Source organism: Zonotrichia leucophrys, chromosome 4A (assembly GCF_028769735.1).
Source record: "Zonotrichia leucophrys gambelii isolate GWCS_2022_RI chromosome 4A, RI_Zleu_2.0, whole genome shotgun sequence".
Classification (NCBI taxonomy): Eukaryota; Metazoa; Chordata; class Aves; order Passeriformes; family Passerellidae; genus Zonotrichia; species Zonotrichia leucophrys.
The window spans coordinates 7,583,463-7,601,541 of NC_088174.1; the positions used below are offsets into that span (position 1 = coordinate 7,583,463).

Sequence of the window (18,079 nt, forward strand, 5' to 3'; positions counted from 1 at the left end):
CTTTACATAACATAGTGGGTTATGGGGGCTTCAGGCAGAAAAGGAGGGCAAACAGCTGGAATTCAGGGGGTGACACTGGTGTCCAGGGTATCAGGTGCTACTGTGGGTACCTGGACTGACCTCTGGCTGTGTGGAGTTTTGTGTAGACTCTTCCCAAAGACACCTGTGTCCCTCAAGAAGCTGCCTTAGGGGTCGGTGGCCCCCAGCCATGCTGTCCTTGCAGAGTCAGACACAGCAGATCACCTGGCACTGGCAGAGGTGCTCAGGCTCCCTCTCACTCTGTGCAAGTTGGAACATGGCCCCAAGGCCCTCTTGACTCTGACACTTGCTCTCCATCAGCCTTGCTGGGATGTGCTGTGAAGGCAGGCAGGATTTCCAGGCCCATCTCTAGTCCAGGCATTTGGAATTGATTCGAGAAGGAGTCAGGATTTTGTGTGGATGGGCTCACTGTCTCACAGTGTTACTGCAGATGATGAGTTTGGTGGATGTAACAGTGAAAGGACAGAAATCTGGGGCTCATAAGCAGAAAGGGCACTTTTTAGCACTTCTTTTGTATTTTTTAGGAGCTGGATCAGGACCACCGCTTACTCCTCCTCCATTACTAGCAGATTCAGTTGCCATAATTGCATTCAGGAATAACATCCCACTAGCAAGAGCTAAGTATAGAAATCCAAAAGAATTACAGAACTGTGGTTTTCCCTAATGCGAAGGGTCAGAACTTCCAGGAAAACACAGGAAGAAATCATTAAAAGACACTTAAATGAACATTAAATGGTTTTTTAGAAATTTGAAAAATGTTGAAGGTAGGTAAAATGTCAACTTTATATCATTTTTCCTTTCTTTATATTATATTCAGAGGACATTTTCAGGAAGGAGTGCCTGAGGTGAGCAGGATGTGTGAGGATTAATGGGTAACAACATTTGGAAACTTGCCAAATAGTTTCCCTAGGATGATGTAAAAACTTTATTTATAAAGTATTTAAAATTCTGAAGATGGGGAAGTTGTTCTGCATTGGTACCAAAAGAGGGCTGACCACTTTTTAGGTGTTCAGAAGAAGATAGAATTTAATAATTTTTATTCATATGAGAGTGAATGTCCAGCTACCATTTGTGTAACAGCAAAAGAAAAATCCTCCCCTTTACATTGCTTCCAGTGTAATTGTAAGTGATATAAGGAAGGATATGAAATCATGTGAACAGGGTGTTCTCTAATTTCTAGCTCATTTCCACAGATTTCTGAGCTCAGCTAAGGCTGTGAATTTGGCTGATCTTAGCCAAATGAAACTTATGAATCTCTGGGGTGTGAACACTGCCAACTATTGCCCTTTTCTGCATTCAGTTAGAGTGGCTGAAGGCACGGCTCAAATATGATTTTGGCAGCAAGACAATTAGAAAGTCATGACTTAAAAGTTTAAAATCCAGTAAATCCAGTCCTTCACCTGGCAATGTAAACAATTCTTGAGCCATCAGCCATGATAATATATGGTGCATAACAAATGTAATTGAAGCCCTACAGGGCTGGTCCTTTCTTCTCCAGTAAATCTCTGAGGTTTTTCTCCTCCTTTCTCAGAGATCCAGGGGGAAGGGCAGCTTTCAGATCTGGAGTGATGTACTGATGAGAGGGCTCACGGAGTCAGGGATGCCAAAGAGCCTGGTCACAGCAAGGCAGAGGAGGAGGAGGAGAGTTTGCTTTATGGACTGCCTTGGCCTTGCTCTGTGCATCTGCAGGGCTGGCACAAGGCAGGAGCAGCTCTATGTGCCCCCAGTTTTCCCATAGGGAATGATGCCAGCAAACCAGCTAATAGTTGGTAGCCCATTGCATACTGCTGTTTTCTGGCTTTGTGGTTGTGCTGAGGGATCTCAAAGGATTGTTTTCAGGAGTTAAATTATTCTAGAGTTTAATGTATTGTTTAGGACTTTCATAATGTCCTTAAATTGGATATTTCCACATTGTCTAATCTTATATGCTAAGAATGCTGTGGGTTGGCAATACCTCCTGCCCTTTTTGTTATTATCTGTGTATCATTTTGTGCAGCACAGTCAGGATTTGAGAGCAGCTGACAGCCCAACTGCACTGTCTGTTTAACTGCAGGAAACCACACTTTATCCCTGTCTGAATGCTAATGGAGTAATGATAGCAGATAATTGAATGCCTTTTCCTTTCTTTTGTTTATTCCTCTCTTTGAACATACTCCCTCAATACAAATAAAATCCTCGATTAAAATTTATGGATTAATGAATTGAACAACATATTTTTTCTTTTTTTTTTCTTTTTGCCTGGATCTCAGTGAGAATTTTGCTGATTTTCACTTGTGCTCTTCTGTCAAACATTTTCAGTTGTCAAAATGGGTAAGTATACACTGGGCTGTCATGTGGGTACATCAGTGCTTATCAGTGCTTATCAGAATGGTGGAAAGAGATGACAACAGCCTGGGATTCCTCCTGTGTCATTGTGTGTGGTGTGGAAGCCAGGAGCTTGTAAGGATCAGTGCAATGGTCCCACTCCCCTACAGAAGGATTGTTCTTAATGCACTTTGATGGGGTAAATATTGTCTACCCAGGAATGACCCTTCAGAGTTTGTGATGTAAGAAATGCTTCTCAGAGTGAGGGCTGCAGGCTCAGCATCCCCCCATGACTACAGCATCCCCTTAATTACAGCTGTGCATGATCAGTAGGATTGCACATGCTCAGTGGTATCTTTATGTCATAAAAGCAGAAAATTGATCTGAAAGCGTTTCCTATGAACTGCCACTTAGCAGAACTGAGCACACACTTTACATCTGCAGGCTGGAGGTTAGTGACACACAAGCAATCACACAGCAAGTGGCAGGTAAAAACAAACAGGAAAAAGAGGCCATCACAGCTAATAAAGAGTCTTCTTGCATGCTGAATAAAGCTTTTTATGACTTTATTTTTTTGCTTGAAGCAAATAGTGCATTTTGTTTCTGTTTTGCAGTGAGCATAAGCTTTGGAAGGTTAAACAGAGAGTATTAGATTATGGTAAGTGGTCATCAGAGGCTTGCTTTACAGTCATGGCCTGTTAAATTGTTTACTAAACCTCATTTTATATATGTCTCTGAGGCTGATGTGAGTCTTAAATCCCATTTATTTGGAAGACCTGAGTCTGTTGATTTTTTCATAAAGCCTGAATGAACAAACATAAAATTTAAGATTCTCTTTATTATAAGCTGTGGTTTATAGTATAATTACAGTAGTAAGGAGTCACTGCAAACATACCAGTTGCATCAATAAACTTTCAGCATTTTGTTTAATATCTTCATTGACGATCTGGATGAGGGGATTGAGTCCACCATCAGTGGACTCAAATCTCAAATTTGCAGATGGCACCAAGCTGGGAGGATGTGTCAGCCTGCTGGAGGGTAGGAGGGCTCTGCAATGGGCCCTGGACAGGCTGGATGGATGGATGGATGGGTCAAGTCCAACAACATTAAGTTTAATAAGTCCAAGTGCCAAGTCCTGCACTTTGGCCACAACAACCCCTGCAGTGCTGGAGTGGCTGGACAATGCCCAGGTAAAAAGGGACCTGGATGTGCTGGACAGCAGACTGAACATGAGCCAGCAGTGTGCCCAGGTGGCCAGAAAGACCAAGGGCTCCTGGCCTGTGTCAGGAATGGTGTGGCCAGCAGGAGCAGGGAGCTCACTGTGCCCCTGTACCTGCCACTGGTGAGGGCACACCCTGAGTGCTGTGTCCAGCTCTGGGCCCTCAGTTTGGGGAAGACTTTGGGACACTGAGCACATCCAGAGGGGACAATGAGACTGGAGAGGGGCTGGGAACACAAACCCTGAGAGGAACCACTGAGGGAGCTGGGGGTGCTCAGCCTAGAGAAAAAGAGACTCAGAGTGACCTTATCACTCTCTACAACTCCCTGAAAGATGGTTGTAGTCAGGTTCGGATTGTCTCTTTCTCTAGGCAGCAGCTGACAGAACAAGAGGACGCAGTCTTAAGCTGTGCTAAGGGAGGTTTAGGTTAAATGTCAGAAAGAAATTCTCCACTGAAAGAGTGATTGTGTGCTGGAACCATCTGCCCAGGGAGGTGGTGGAGTCACTGTCCCTGGAGGTGTTTAAAAAAAGACTGGACATGGCACTCAGTGCCTCCTAGCATCAGGAGGTATTAGGTCATAGGTTGGAATAGATGATCTTAAAGATCTTTTCCAACCCAGCTCATTCTGTGATTCTGTAATCCTGTTATTGTGTATCTTAGCACATTTTTATAATACAGGTTTTTAGACCTGCTTTTCTACAGCTGTCAGTTAATCTGGCAGAAGCTGGACAGACACCAGGGTCTGATCTCACTGCTGGGAAGAGGCTGGAACAGCAAGGTGACCAGTCATGCAGTGAGCCCCATGGCACTCATCCGTTGTGCTCATGGGTCAGCTTCTCACTTGCTGCCTCTGAAGCTGTTGTGTGTGGTTTTGTTTGCCTCAAAATGCTGTGCTGGGCACTGTCTATTTGGGAACAACGCAAATCTCTGAACAGAGTGGGGAGGAAGCAGCAGCTGGGACAGCAGGCTCACTTGGAGTTAGACTGTTCCAGGTGAGCAGAAGTTGGTCCACAACTGTGTTTCTGCTTTGGTGCAAATCCTGTCGCTCAGGACAGTTCAGTTTCAGCACTGGGTGTACAGGTAACAGTGCTGACTTCAGGTTGCATTGAGCATCTCTGTCTTGTTCACCTGAAGGAAACAGTTTTGTAGTTCTGTAATACTTCTGTAAAAGAACGTCATATGAATAACAAAGGAACAAGAGGTTTGGATGTTTGGACGTTTTGAGATGTACAAAAAGTGACAACTTTCAGAAAAATATTTTATCTCCTTCTCCCCCCTCAACTTTTAATTCTGGTTCTCAGTTCAGGATATGCTAAACCACAGCCTGTAAAGGACAGCTGCTGTGTGGGAAAAACAGGGAGAGGCTGGATCTGTGCAACAGGAGCTTGGGCACCAGGGGATTTCCAACAGCCTCTTGAGGCAAGCAGTGCCAGTGACCCTGGTGTTTGTACAGTGATGCTCAGTTAGGCTCTGTAGAACGATACCTGTTTGGATGAGTCAGGTGCTGTTGGGGCAGCCTGCCAGTAAAGACTTTTGCGTATGTGGTTTATTGATTTGCAGAATTCATTGAGGTAGTTCCACATTTCCTAGAACCAGGGCTTGGTATGTCCTCAGATAACCTGTGTTGTTGGATAATCCAGGCAGAATGAGAGGTAAGGCCAGGCAACTGCTGGAGTACAGGAGCAGACTGCTGGAGTGGGCACAAATAGGTTTATGGGAGCAGAGGGAGAACTCAAAGAAGTGCTAAGGCATGAGATGTTCTGGAATAAATTCCCTTTTGCATCACTTGCACATGCCTGTAATCTGCTCTGCAGCTGGGCTTCAGGTTGCTTGGAGTTGGGTTTTTTTTTCCCTAAGCAATTGTGGAGTACACTGTGTTGTACCTCTGTAATTTGTAGCTTTGTGTTGGACTTCTGTAATGTAGAAGAATTTGTAATTTCTCTGAAAATGTGGAGAAGTCTGTATTACCAGTGTTACACTTGCCTTTCTCCCCCATTCCTGCCTCTTCATGTATGACTCTGTAACTGAGGGATGGAGCACAGTGGCACATGAGCCAGTTTATAATAAGTAGAAATTTAAAAAGGGATGGAAAATATGAAAGCTAATGAGGAAATATAGTCACATGCCAACAAAGAGAAAAAGATACATCTGAAAATATTGTTGCAGAAGCAGATAAAATTAAATTGGAGATAAAGCCCTACTGGTATTATTTATGGGCCAGGCTCCTTTGTTTTATAGTGGGAAAATGTAAAAAAAGGAGTAATGAAGGTCATTGGCAGGAGACTGCTCTTTACCTTTTCTAAAAGCCACATATATTAGATGGCTTCCCATTCTGCAGTGTCTCTGGGAAGGGGGTCCAACCTCATCCTACAGAGGGAAGGACACAAGCTGTTGGTGCAGGGCTCAGCACACGGTGGTCTCACAGCAAACCAGGGACTGCAAGGCTAAAGCAATGTTTAACTCAGATTACTCCTATTTTAATAATTAGCCAATAGCCAGTTCCCATGCTTTGAAGGGAATGTTCTGCTTTGGTGGCATGCAACGTGCCCCCTCTTTTCAGTACTCACCATTAAAAATGCACTGATTTCCAGGACTGACCTGCAAGTGGCTGTTTTATGGGTCTGCCTTGCCCCTTCACCTCACCAGAAGAAAGGGATGAAGTTGAGCACATTGCCACATAAACTGGGAGATGGGCTTGTTTCTGTGGAGCAGCGCTGAGTGAATCTTTCTGGCTGGATTGCAGGCACCCAGCACCCTCCTGGGCCATAGGCTTGGTGGGTAGGAGAGGTGAGACTGCACCAATGAAGGTACAGAGCAGGGCAGGTTTGCTCCCTGAGTGGAGGAGGAGATGATTATTTTCTTGATAAAACCATCTCATTTTCTCCTTGCAATGAAGTTGTGTCAAAATAATACACACAATACTGTGCTCTTGGATTGAATCCAAACTATGAAATTCATCCTGTGAATATTATTTCTATAGATTTTTTTTCCTTATATTTTTACTTTCAAATATTCAAGTTGGGTAAGAAAGACCAGCAGAGACTGCTTATTTCTTCCAGCAGCTGGCAGGAAGGTGAGACTAGTAATTTTCCCTATGATTTTCCTAAGCTTTGGATTAAATCCATGGATGTGGTGTTTTAAGTAGGGAATATTCAGCTTTGTTCTGCTCTGCCTGGTTCAGAACTGCACACGTTGAATGTGTTTCTTTCATGCCCAGCAAAGGCAGAGACTTGCTTTCTAGCTGCTTGTGTATAAATGTGTATCCAGGTTGGACAGGTCTGGTGAACAGGGAGAGTTGTGGTCCAGTTATTGGAGTCTGTCTCCAGTATCCTCTGGAAGTCTCCTAAACTGGATTGCTGATACCTCTCTGTCTCTGTTTCACTCTCTTGAAAATTGTTTTAGAAAAGGAAATTCTGGTGCTGGGGTCACATTTTCTTTTTGTTGAAGTGCATGTTTTTGATCGAGTGAATAAAAGTTTTGCTGCAGAAGAGCATTCCCTCTCTGGGGTGCCTGCAGCCTCACTAAACCTGGCAACAGTTGGTTCTGCCCTTGAAAATGGGCATAAATGGAATTAATTATATGGGGACCAGGTTCAGTAACTGCATTTTAAAAGGCTCTCAGTAAGTTATTAAATCAGCAAGAAAGCAGCACTGAAGCCCAGCAGATGCAGAAGCTGTGTGCTGTGGCAAACCTATGTATGTAAAATTTCTCTCTAAAAAGATTTTAGCACTTCACATGACCTCTGCTAATACTTATTTTGAAGTGACAGTCTGTGTGAGCTGCCTCAGCTGCACACTGCCAGGGGCTATTCTTCAGTCTGAACTGCTTTCTGGTCAGCATGAAGTGCCCTGATATGAGCTGTTGACTTGTCCTGATAGTTTTTGTTGGCACAAACACAGCCATGACCCAACTGCAATACCAATGCAGCCATGCTTTCCAACAGCCCTTGCATGTTTTTTCCAAATGCTAAAAAGCCTGTGACCTGGTTGAATCGAGGTGTAAGAGAGTCCTTTCAGGGATACTACATAAAAATACCTCTTTTTAGTAATTTTAAAGTAGGTATCTACTCCCCTAGACAGCAGGATATGAGGATTTTTGAGGAGGAGGTGTAGGTGTGATCAGTTGGATGGGATGTTGCCTGCATCACATAGGGGCACAGGTCTTCACACCTCAAATGTGTTACATTCAACTGTATTCTCTATATATACTCTCTCTGTGTGTATATATATCTGCTGTCTAGTAATATTTTTCTTCCCACTGCTGCAGATACACCTGAAAGTTGCAGAGTTAGGAAAACCAACTGTTTTCTCTAGTGTGCTGTCCTCTAATGGAAGTGTTGAGCTCCTGCTGACATGACACTCTTTGTGGTCATTGAAATGCTGAGTATTGACAGGTGTCCTTTTCCACATTGTAGCTACTCCTGTAGTTACACCAGTTCCCACAAGACCTTGGGGTCCTTTTCTTTATGCAGTCCTCCATGCTGACTGGCAGACTGAACAGAAAGGCTTTTTGCCTGCCTGAAAATACACCAGACTCATGAAATGAGCAGCAAGCGCTGTTAGAAGGTCACTGGTCACCCAGGTCATTGGAGGCTGCTCCTCACAGTGGAGCTGTCAGGTGTTGTCTCACACAATGCAGCATTTTCAGTCCAATAAGGCTTAAATTATTTTATACTTGCTGAGACTCTCAACTCTCTGTTGTAGAGCCTAAATGAACAAGCTGCAGCACATAGTCTGCAGAGATGACTGACTGCAGATTATTAATCACATTCTCTGCCCAGGACCAGACAGTGAAGCAGTGACTGACCTTCCATACTGAACTGGACAACTTCAACATTAAAAAGACAGGAAAATATACCAAATAAGATAAGCACATCAAGGCTGCCTGCACCATGATTCCTCGAAGAACACTCAATCATTAGCATGAGCAGTGCAGAAATTCTGGTGAATGCATACCTGCTTACATGCAAGAGAACAAAAGAGACTTTTCCTGTGCATTTGCTGTCCATGAAATTAATAAACCACTGAAAACATAACCTGCCTACCACACTCCTTTGGCCCATGATGGTCAGAGAGAGCACCTTCCCTCCTGCACAACTTAGAGGACCACAGGTACCTGACTCCCAGCTGTAGCCAAGTTACAGGTAACACTTCTAGTGCAGAGTGTTCCTAAGAAGGAACATGCAGGTAATCATGCCTAGTTACTCTCCCTTGCCGTCACTAGTAGAGCAAAGTCTTCTTTTCTAGGGTTTCACATTCCAAGTGGACAGCAGAGTGAAGCCCATCAGCGGACTTAGGCCTAAAGAGGAGTTTTGAGTTGCAAGTTGTACATCTGGACCTACACTAACCTCTCGTGGTCTCTTCTTTTTTGTAGGCAACATCTTTGTTGTCAGCTTGTCCGTTGCAGACCTCGTGGTTGCAGTTTATCCGTACCCCCTGATCTTAAGTGCCATCTTCCACAATGGATGGACCATGGGAAACGTCCACTGCCAGATAAGTGGGTTCCTGATGGGCTTGAGTGTCATCGGGTCCATTTTCAACATCACGGCGATCGCCATCAACCGCTACTGCTACATCTGCCACAGCCTTCGGTACGACAAGCTCTTCAACCTGAAGAACACCTGCTGCTATCTCTGCCTCACCTGGACGCTCACGGTGGTGGCAATTGTGCCAAACTTCTTTGTTGGCTCCCTGCAGTATGACCCGCGGATTTACTCGTGCACCTTTGCCCAGACAGTGAGCACATCGTACACCATCACGGTGGTGGTGGTTCACTTCATCGTCCCGCTCTCCGTCGTGACCTTCTGCTACCTGCGCATCTGGATCCTGGTGATTCAGGTCAAACACCGCGTGAGACAAGACTGCAAGCAGAAACTCAGGGCGGCTGACATCCGAAACTTCTTGACTATGTTTGTGGTTTTTGTCCTTTTTGCTGTGTGCTGGGGACCATTAAATTTTATTGGCCTTGCTGTTTCAATTAATCCTTCAAAAGTGCAGCCACACATTCCGGAATGGCTTTTTGTCCTGAGCTATTTTATGGCCTATTTTAACAGCTGCCTCAATGCTGTGATCTATGGACTTCTTAACCAGAATTTTCGGAAGGAATACAAAAGGATATTGCTGACACTGTGGACTCCCAGGCTGCTGTTCATTGATGTGTCCAAGGGCGGGACAGAAGGGGTGAAAAGCAAGCATTCTCCAGCCATAACAACCAACAACAACCACGCTGAAATACACCTATGAGTCAGGACTACTATTTATTCTGGATTACAGTTGTATATATAATACATAAGAGCCTTGCTAGCTGTGTGCATTGCACAGCTGGTGTTGCCCTCATGCAAGGAAGGAGTCTGCAACCTTTCATGCTTAGCTTATTGCTGTGACATCAAGGCTTTGAATAAGGATTTCCAGAAGGGAAATAACTGATTTTTTTTTAATATGTCATCTTTCACTGTGTGCCTAATTAATCGGTTTGGTTGCTTTTGCCACGAGCATGCCAATACCCGAAAAGGGAAGCGTTCAGAGTGCATGGAGAAATGCAGTTATGCTTGAAATGCAACCTTCGAGAGGCAGAAAAATTGCCATTTATTACACACAAACCTTTTTCCCCTCCCTCTGAATTCTATTTTTCTAGCATTAACTTAACCTGAACTGTATCAAACAAAGTGTAAACTGCATGGCTTTTTACATTATAGATAAGTAACCGTATTAGCCAGCAGGTGTATGTATGGGCATGGTGTGTGTTTTCCTTTTTCTTTTCTCTTAAGGTTTAGGAGCTAGCCTGGGCTAGATGTGAGGCAGGCAGAAGCCAGACCAGTGTGTGTCTGATGCACTCATTTTAATTGAGTATCTACAGACATTAAGTACCCCTGCACTCTCCTTCCCAGGCCATGAGTAAGTTTATGACATATGACATAATCTAATTGCAGTAAGATACTTGGAGCCTGATTCTAATTTAGGCAGTATCCTATCATGGCCAGCAGTCATTCCAAACATCTTTCAATAGTCACTGCTACATGAACATCACAGTAAAAAAGATGAACATAGCACGGTCCCATCTGTGTAACACAGATTGCGACTTTTAAGTTCCAGTAACATTTACACTTGCAGACGAAGGCAGAAGGGGAAGGCAGTGTTGTTACAAAAATCCTTTTTTTTGCACATCACAGAACATGAATTTGCTGATGGGAGAAAAAGTGGAGGTTGTTTTCCCATTTTATTCACGTACAGAACTGTAATTAACTCACAGAGTGGGGAGACGAAAGCTGCTTAAGCATAATTATGCATCAGTTCTGTTTAAGCCTGGACTGTGCTATCTGTATCACTGGAAACCATGTCATGAAGTTCTGGGGAAGCCAGTATCACATTAGACATAAGCACATGGGCAAAGATAAGGCTGTTTTTTAATGGACTATGAAAGGGGTGTGTGTGTGTGATGGCAGCTGTCTATAGGTAGGACTTCTTTGTTTCCTTAGCTTCATTGTGAATTCATCTCTTTATGGCTTTAAATGTGGATCCTGCTTTGAAACAATCCCATAAAATGACCAGGTAAGACTCCCCTGGTGCAACTGTACCTTCAGGTGAGCAGCCCTGCCTCAAATCTGGTGTGCTGAGGGGCACAGCAGGGAGAGGGGCAGCTCTGAGCCCTGGGGGTCTAACGAGGACAGCAGGCAGCCCTGCCCCTGCTCCAGGACTGCACTCTTCTCTCTTTGGTTCTAGTCAGGACTAGTTCCCAGCACTGAGCCTGAAAGACTGAGACCAGACTTCGCAGGCTCCTGGAGACGTATGTAGGATTTCCCCAAAGCCTGAGCAGGCAGTGTGCCTAATCCTTGGTGAAAATAATAAGCCATTTGTGCACTGCTTTCTGAAACCAACTTGCTGCTGAATGTCCCTTCTGCTGATTTTTTTTTGGGGAAGAGGAATTGAGAGAAATTAAGGCTCTTTCTGAAATGGGCCAAGGAACTTTGCATGCTGCGTTGCCTCCATGAGGACCGAGTGTCTCTGCTGCCATGTGGTGAAGGTCACTGCAGTAACAGGGGGGCCCTGCATTAATAGGGTGCCCTGGCACTTAGGAAGTTTCAAACTTGAACATCTCCGCCACTTCAGATGAATGTTGTTTTAAAATGCACTGCAGCCAGCCTCCCATAATAGGAATCAAACTGAGTTCTGTTTTGGCCTCTTAATCTGTCTCAGCATGGCCAAATAAAGGTATTTTGACCCTCAGAAATAACTGTTGTCTGTTCGCCTTCCAGAAAAACCACCCTGGATGAATTCACACCATTCCATGCAAGCAAAATCATTTTGAATTAAACTTGGATAAGAAAAGCACTGAGGGCACATAGCTGCAGGGAGTGTTTGTCCCATCACGCCTGGGAGATGTCCCGTGTTCCATGACTTGCCTTCAAAGTCATTTGCAATTAGCCACAACAGTGTTAGTTAGAATCACATTAGCAAATTATTTGAAGCATCTAGTGCCAAGTGAAATATTCTGCTTTAAGACAATTGTGAAGAATCTTGTGCAAGTTTGCCAAATATCTCAAATATCCCAAAGCTGGGGTTTCATTTTAGGATTCTTGTCTTTTTAACTGAATGTTCAGTGGAGGAAATGTGGGGGGGGTTTATTATTATTTTATTCCTTAAGCTTGTATTTGCACTATTTCCTATTCAGGCTCCAAAGTTAACAGCCAGCAAGTATTTGAACCAAACCAAGTCCAAAGAGGTCCTGAACAGGCAAGCTGTGAGAGTCCCTTCTCCAGCTGGCAGGAATGGGAGCAGCAGGAGCACGATAGGGCATCTCCCCAGGACTCACAGAGTCACCACTCAACCAAACTATGCAAAATGATCTGCTCCTGTTGTGCCACAGGCTCTGAGCCCAGCTGCTGCCCAGATCTCTGCCAGGTGAGGTACCAGGGGCCAGGTGAGGTACCTGCAGTGCTGGGGTGGCTCTGGCACGGCCTGCTCAGAAGGCTCTGGCTGTCCCAGGGAGGTGCCAGGGCTGGGCTGGTTCAGCCACCGTGGCTGGAGGCTTGAGCTCAGTCTGCTGGAGCTGAGGTTTGCCATATGAACCATGGGAAGCAGGGAATGTAGCCTCAAAGAGGAAACACTGTGCAGTTTGTTAGCACTTTGAGAGAGGCAGCGCTTAGGATAGCATGGAGTTTTATATTGACTTATTAAACTACCCAAGCAGCTCCTTATTTTTATGTTAGGAAATGGTTAACAGGGTACAGAGAGTTTATTTTTGTTAGCATTTGTTTACAGAAAAAGGGAAGTGTGTATTAGCTGAGAATTCTGAGCAGTGTCACAGTTTCCCTATGGGAATCTAGCTTTAGTCCAAATTTGAGATTTCAGTGAGATCCTACAATTTTAATTGCATTCTGCCAGTTCCACCTGTTGCATATCTGGCCTTAAGTCTCATTGAGATTTCATAAACTAGTTTCAAATCACTTGCTCTGGGTTTGATATGGTGTGTTGAATATCTATTCTAGTCTCAAGCTCTAAAATTGTTGTGGTGGAAACTTATGGAGAGGAAGTATTGCTGTGAAGAAAGATTAATCTCTTGCCACAAAGAAATATTTTTGGATGTTGCTAATGAATGTTGTTTCATCAATTTAAGAAGAATGTAACCAATATATTTATATATAAATGTATATTGTATATACTGTTTCCACTTTAATGTTTAATTGAGAATCCTTCAATATACTTTCCTCTTGCCATTTTTGTTCATAAAATAGATTAATTCCCTTTACCTGTTAAAAGTGTAATAAATCTGCCATTGGACTATTTACTGATTTTTTTTTCTCCAGTAGCAGTTACTTTTTAATAAATATTTGGAACATCACCTTGAGTTTTGTTGACTCACAGAATGCAGATTGAATTGACAAACATGTTTGAGTTCACACATATCTCAGCAGCCCAGCTTGGACCTGGAGGTGAATGGCCAAGGCATCTGAGACATCTCCTTGGATTCACATGTTTTCTTCCTCTTGCCTGTGGGCCAGCTGCCTCATGCACTCTGGCCTTCCTCATCAGGGAAGAAACTTTCTCCACACAGCCATTGCTCTTCTCACTGTGTGCCCCTGCAATGTCCTTTGCCTTTCTTGTCCCTGCCCATGCCTACCCTTGTGTCTGTCCAGGGGTGCTGTGGGAGCAGAGTTTGTCACATCCCTTCCCTTGCTCCTTCCTGGGAAGGACAGCACAGCTGAGCTGTCGGCAGGAGGGTGTGGGAGCCAGGGGGGCTGTAAGCCAGGGCACAAGGTGGTGCTGGCTGGTGGGGAAGGGATAGGACAGAGAGGGTCACCCCGGGCTGGGGGCACAGGGAGGGCTGGCACACACTTGGTCTGCGTCAGGGAGCTTTGTGAGGATGCTGTATCCAGGATGTTCTGTTTGTGCTCTTTCCCCCACCTCTGTTTTGGGGCAGGTTTTGCTGTACTCCTTGAGTTCTTCAGCCATTAGGTTCTATCCACAGCTTGCACTGATTATATTCCTGTGCTCACTTCACTGGAGCTGTTCTGGGGGAGTCCCTGAGCTGGTTGTGAAGCAGGGAATGTGGGAGTATGGAGGGGCCCAATGGTAACTGCAACTTGAGCTCCTGTTTCCTAACCAGATGTCACATAGAACCATGGTGTTAAGGTACTAGAGGCTGAGATTATCCAGGAAAACAAAGAACATCTGTTAAACCAAAGAACTGCTAAAAAGCCATGGAGCACACGTGTTGAATGAACCAGGAATATTCATTCAATTACATCCCCAAGCAGTTTTGTTACTTTTTTTCCCTAATCTTTTCCAACAGGCACTGGACTTCACCTGCTGCTTCTACAATGAAGCCTGAAATGCTTGGTATTGTGACATGCTAAAAGCAGTTTTTATGACAGTGGCAAATCTCAAATTGTTTCTCTGTGCAGAGCTGCCAGAAAACCCTTTCATGGACTTGTACCTGCTGTTTCTACCATGTGGAACAGAATAAATTGAACTGTCAGAAGTAAGGCAGTGTTATTTATTTACTTACTTGTCAAAAAGTATAGTAACTGGGAGATAAGACAGAGATATAAAACACAAGAGGTGTGGAAATTTAATACCAGGATAAAATGTCACTCATGGTGACTATTTAGAAACCAATATTTTTCCTAATGTATTTACCTCCAAGCTTATAATTTATAACATGAAACCAGTCAGTAAAGAGCTACTGCATATGGATTTAGAATTTTATTGAAAAAATGTAAATCACTGGACTTAATGTAATACTTCTTACCACAAAAACCCTGAGATAAGAAATGCAGAATAGGTTCTTGTAAGAACTCTGTGATGGAATATGCAAATTTTTTTCATTGGTGATAAGAACCATAAAATTCATATCACTCATGAACTACACTTGTGAATGGAAGCTCCATAATATTGTTAACTGAATTTTCATTTTCAAGTGCTTGTTCATAATATCCATTATTCATGGGCTATAAGTACTGTACAGCAGAGATAGAATTTACAGTACAGGGTCGATTTCCAGAGCAAACAAGGTAGGTCTGAACCATTAACTGAAATATGTTTCTATATTTTCTGCCAAGCATGGGTCTCCTGATAAGGTTTTTAACTCAAATGATTGCTTCTAAGAGTTCAGGGAAACTTTAATGTCTTTTAGATTAGGTGCAATGTCTGCACAGTCACGGCTTGCTTAGATTACCTTCTAAATAGACTTGAGCCATCAAACATTTTGTGTCTGTCCAGTTGAAGCACATAATTTATTTTGTAAGTGGAGTATTTTATACATAGCACATTTAATAAACTGTTATGTCCTTCCTTCATCATTGTGCTTCTCCTGCAAGCAAAATTTCTGAATTTCACTGGAAATAGGATGCAACATTGTTTTCTCAACTGTAAGCAGGTTGCTTTGCCTCGAGGTAGGTTTCCACTGGTTTTTATAAGTGTGTTAGATAGAGGTTTAATGTGGCATCAAAATACAACCATCTTCTGGCTGAAAAGAGACAGCTGGTTTGCAATTTTTAAAAAAAGGGCATGGAAAAAGCACCAAAACAATTTGTAGGAAGTAATTGTAATAGACATTTCTGGTTGAAATAAGAGAGAAATATTTGAAGGGATTGTACTAAACTGGGACCTGGCCAGGACAATGAAGTTAAGAGACCCTGTAATATAAAAAATGACCCAAGGATTTTTATGGCACAGGGACATGCAGGTGGCAGGGAATGGGTGTCTGGCTACAGAGAAACAGTCAATACAGTAAGGAAAATGAAAGAAACCTAGAGTAAACCAGAGCACAGTTTGGAAACTATTCAATGAACATATGTATTGGTAGTTTAGTAAGATTTTGCTTTTGGTCTTTTTTCCTCCCCAGCTATGATTTTGTTGTAAATAAAATGAAGTTAGTCACTGACAAGTGCTCCCAAAGGACAATTTGCTTTTGGTTTGTGTTTGGCTGTAGGGAGCCCCAAGCTGTAGGAATGGCAACCTGGTCACAGCTTGGCCAGCAGGGGTAGGATGGGGCTAATGAGCTGGCCCTGGGCAGAGTGGAGCCCTCAAGGGCTAAAATCCCCCTGGGGAGAGGCTCTGCTTTCCCAGGCAGGGAATGGCTGGGAGAGGAGGATGCTGTTGGGCTGTGGTTGCTGTGGGAGGATGGATTGTAGAAGAATAAGAGATTGAAGACTGAAGAACAAGAGCTAGTGCAGCAGGCAATCTCACCCCTGAGGAGTTGCAGCTGTGCTAATTACCATGGATTGGGAACAGGCCTGCCCTTAATAGGCACAGGTGTATCCAATGAGGCTGAGTGTTATAAAGGTGGGCTGGGGAGCTCAGGGAGAGTTGGAGTCGCTTGGCAGTGCTGTGGTGAGGAGGAAGGAGCCAGCTGGGTGTGAGGAGCTACCCATAAGACTTCACAAAGAAGGTATGGAAGTTTTGCAATCAGAAGACGATGACAGGTTGCTGTGCCAGCCCCAGGGGCACTGCAGGGCTCCAGCACCTTGAGGTGGTGCAACCTGGGGCCACATCCAGTTCCAGTTGGGTCTGGTGAGACTAAACCAGAAGAGAACCACACTGAGGCAGGCTGGGGCAGTTCTGCTGGGGGTGGGAGGGAGGATTTCTTCCTTGGCACAATGCTCTTTGTGGGAAAGTCAAAAGATGTGCAGAAAGCAGATACCTCCTGTGGGAAACAGAGCTGCTCTGTGCTTGTAGCCTGTGGCTGTCTCTGCCCTGCTGGTGGTGGTAGAGGAATTACAGTGGTGACAAGGGGTGTTTGTCACACCCAGGACCTGTCCTTGCTGCTGTGCCCTCCCAGCCCTCCTGTCCTCACAGAGCTGCTGTGCTCCTGGCTGAGCTGGTGACACCAAGTACACCTAGCCCTGCCTGGGGGTGTGAGAAACGTTAAATATTTAGGCAATGACACAGGTTAAACCCTGCCTGGGTTAGTCATAATCAAGCCCTGCATGAGAGCAGTAGCAGGGCCTTTGTCTGCAAACCTTGAGTGCAAATGATTACACTTGAGACTCTCCTGATGTCTCCTAGACCAGAAATTCCCCTCCTTCCCGGGCTCATCCCTTCCCTGTAGGTCATCACTGAAAAAGAATAATAGACAGATGAAGGAAAAAGAACTGTACTTTGACTTGAAGCCCTTTGGAATCTGGAGTAGACCTTATACTGCTTTCCTCATTGTATAGAAGTGTGTATATGTATGATTATTTATTTATTGACACAGCCTTGGTTTTCCTAGAGGAATCAAGACCAGACATACATTTAAAATAATTTGCTACACAAAAGTTCTGGGGTTTTTTCCTCCTGGGCACTTCAGAACAGATGGAAAATGCAGCAGGTGCTGCTAATGTTTTTCTACCCTTGGGAAAACTTGTCACAGTTACCTGTTTATCTTGTTTATTTTGACATTTTGCAGGGTGGTTAGAGGTGAACTCTTACAGATTCACATATTGTTGAACAATTGAAAACCAATAACTTACAAGCAACAAAGAAAAATGTGGGGTTTGGTGCATGTGGCAGACGGCTGGTATTTTTATTTTTACTGAGGAAATGCCATGGAATTATTTGTGTTGGAAGGGACTATAAAGCTCATTCAATCTCAGCTCCCCTGCCATGGGCAGGGACACCTTCCACTGCACCAGGTTGCTCAAAGCCCCATCGTGTCCTTGAACACTTCTAGGGATGGGGCAGCCACAACCTCTCTGGATTACCTGTACCAGGGCCTCACCACCCTCACAGGGAAGAATTTCTTCCTTATATCTAATCTAACCCTGTCCTCTATCAGTTTGGAGCTATTATTCCTTGTCCTGTTATTCCATGCCCTTGTACAAATCCCTCTCCAGTCTCTTGTGGCTCCTGTAAGTGCTGGGAAGTGCTGTAAGGTCACCCTGGAGCCCCTGTATTTCCATCAGAGAATGCAGGGGTTTGCACTTTGTGTATCACTGACTGAAAAGTGTAAAATGAGCTTTGCTTTAGTTGCCATGCACAAGCTTTTCCTTTGCTTTTCAACAGGAAGCTGAAGCCTCAGTTTATTTTTGCCATGTT

At 44.1% G+C, this 18,079-nt stretch overlaps 1 protein-coding gene and 1 long non-coding RNA gene across 4 annotated transcripts in view; both read left to right on the plus strand.

The window, feature by feature from the left end:
* GPR50 (G protein-coupled receptor 50) overlaps positions 1-13,297 on the plus strand; it is a 43,849-nt gene extending 30,552 nt beyond the window's left edge. Inside the window, exon 2 of the mRNA XM_064713279.1 lies at positions 8,937-13,297. Coding sequence (XP_064569349.1) covers positions 8,937-9,805 — 869 coding nt within the window. The 3' untranslated portion in view covers positions 9,806-13,297. The remainder of the gene's footprint in view (positions 1-8,936) is intronic.
* A 3,081-nt stretch (positions 13,298-16,378) lies between these two features.
* LOC135447728 (uncharacterized) overlaps positions 16,379-18,079 on the plus strand; it is a 60,334-nt gene continuing 58,633 nt past the window's right edge. For all 3 annotated transcript variants that reach the window (XR_010440271.1, XR_010440272.1, XR_010440270.1), the window contains exon 1: positions 16,379-16,451. This is a non-coding gene — a long non-coding RNA (uncharacterized LOC135447728). The remainder of the gene's footprint in view (positions 16,452-18,079) is intronic.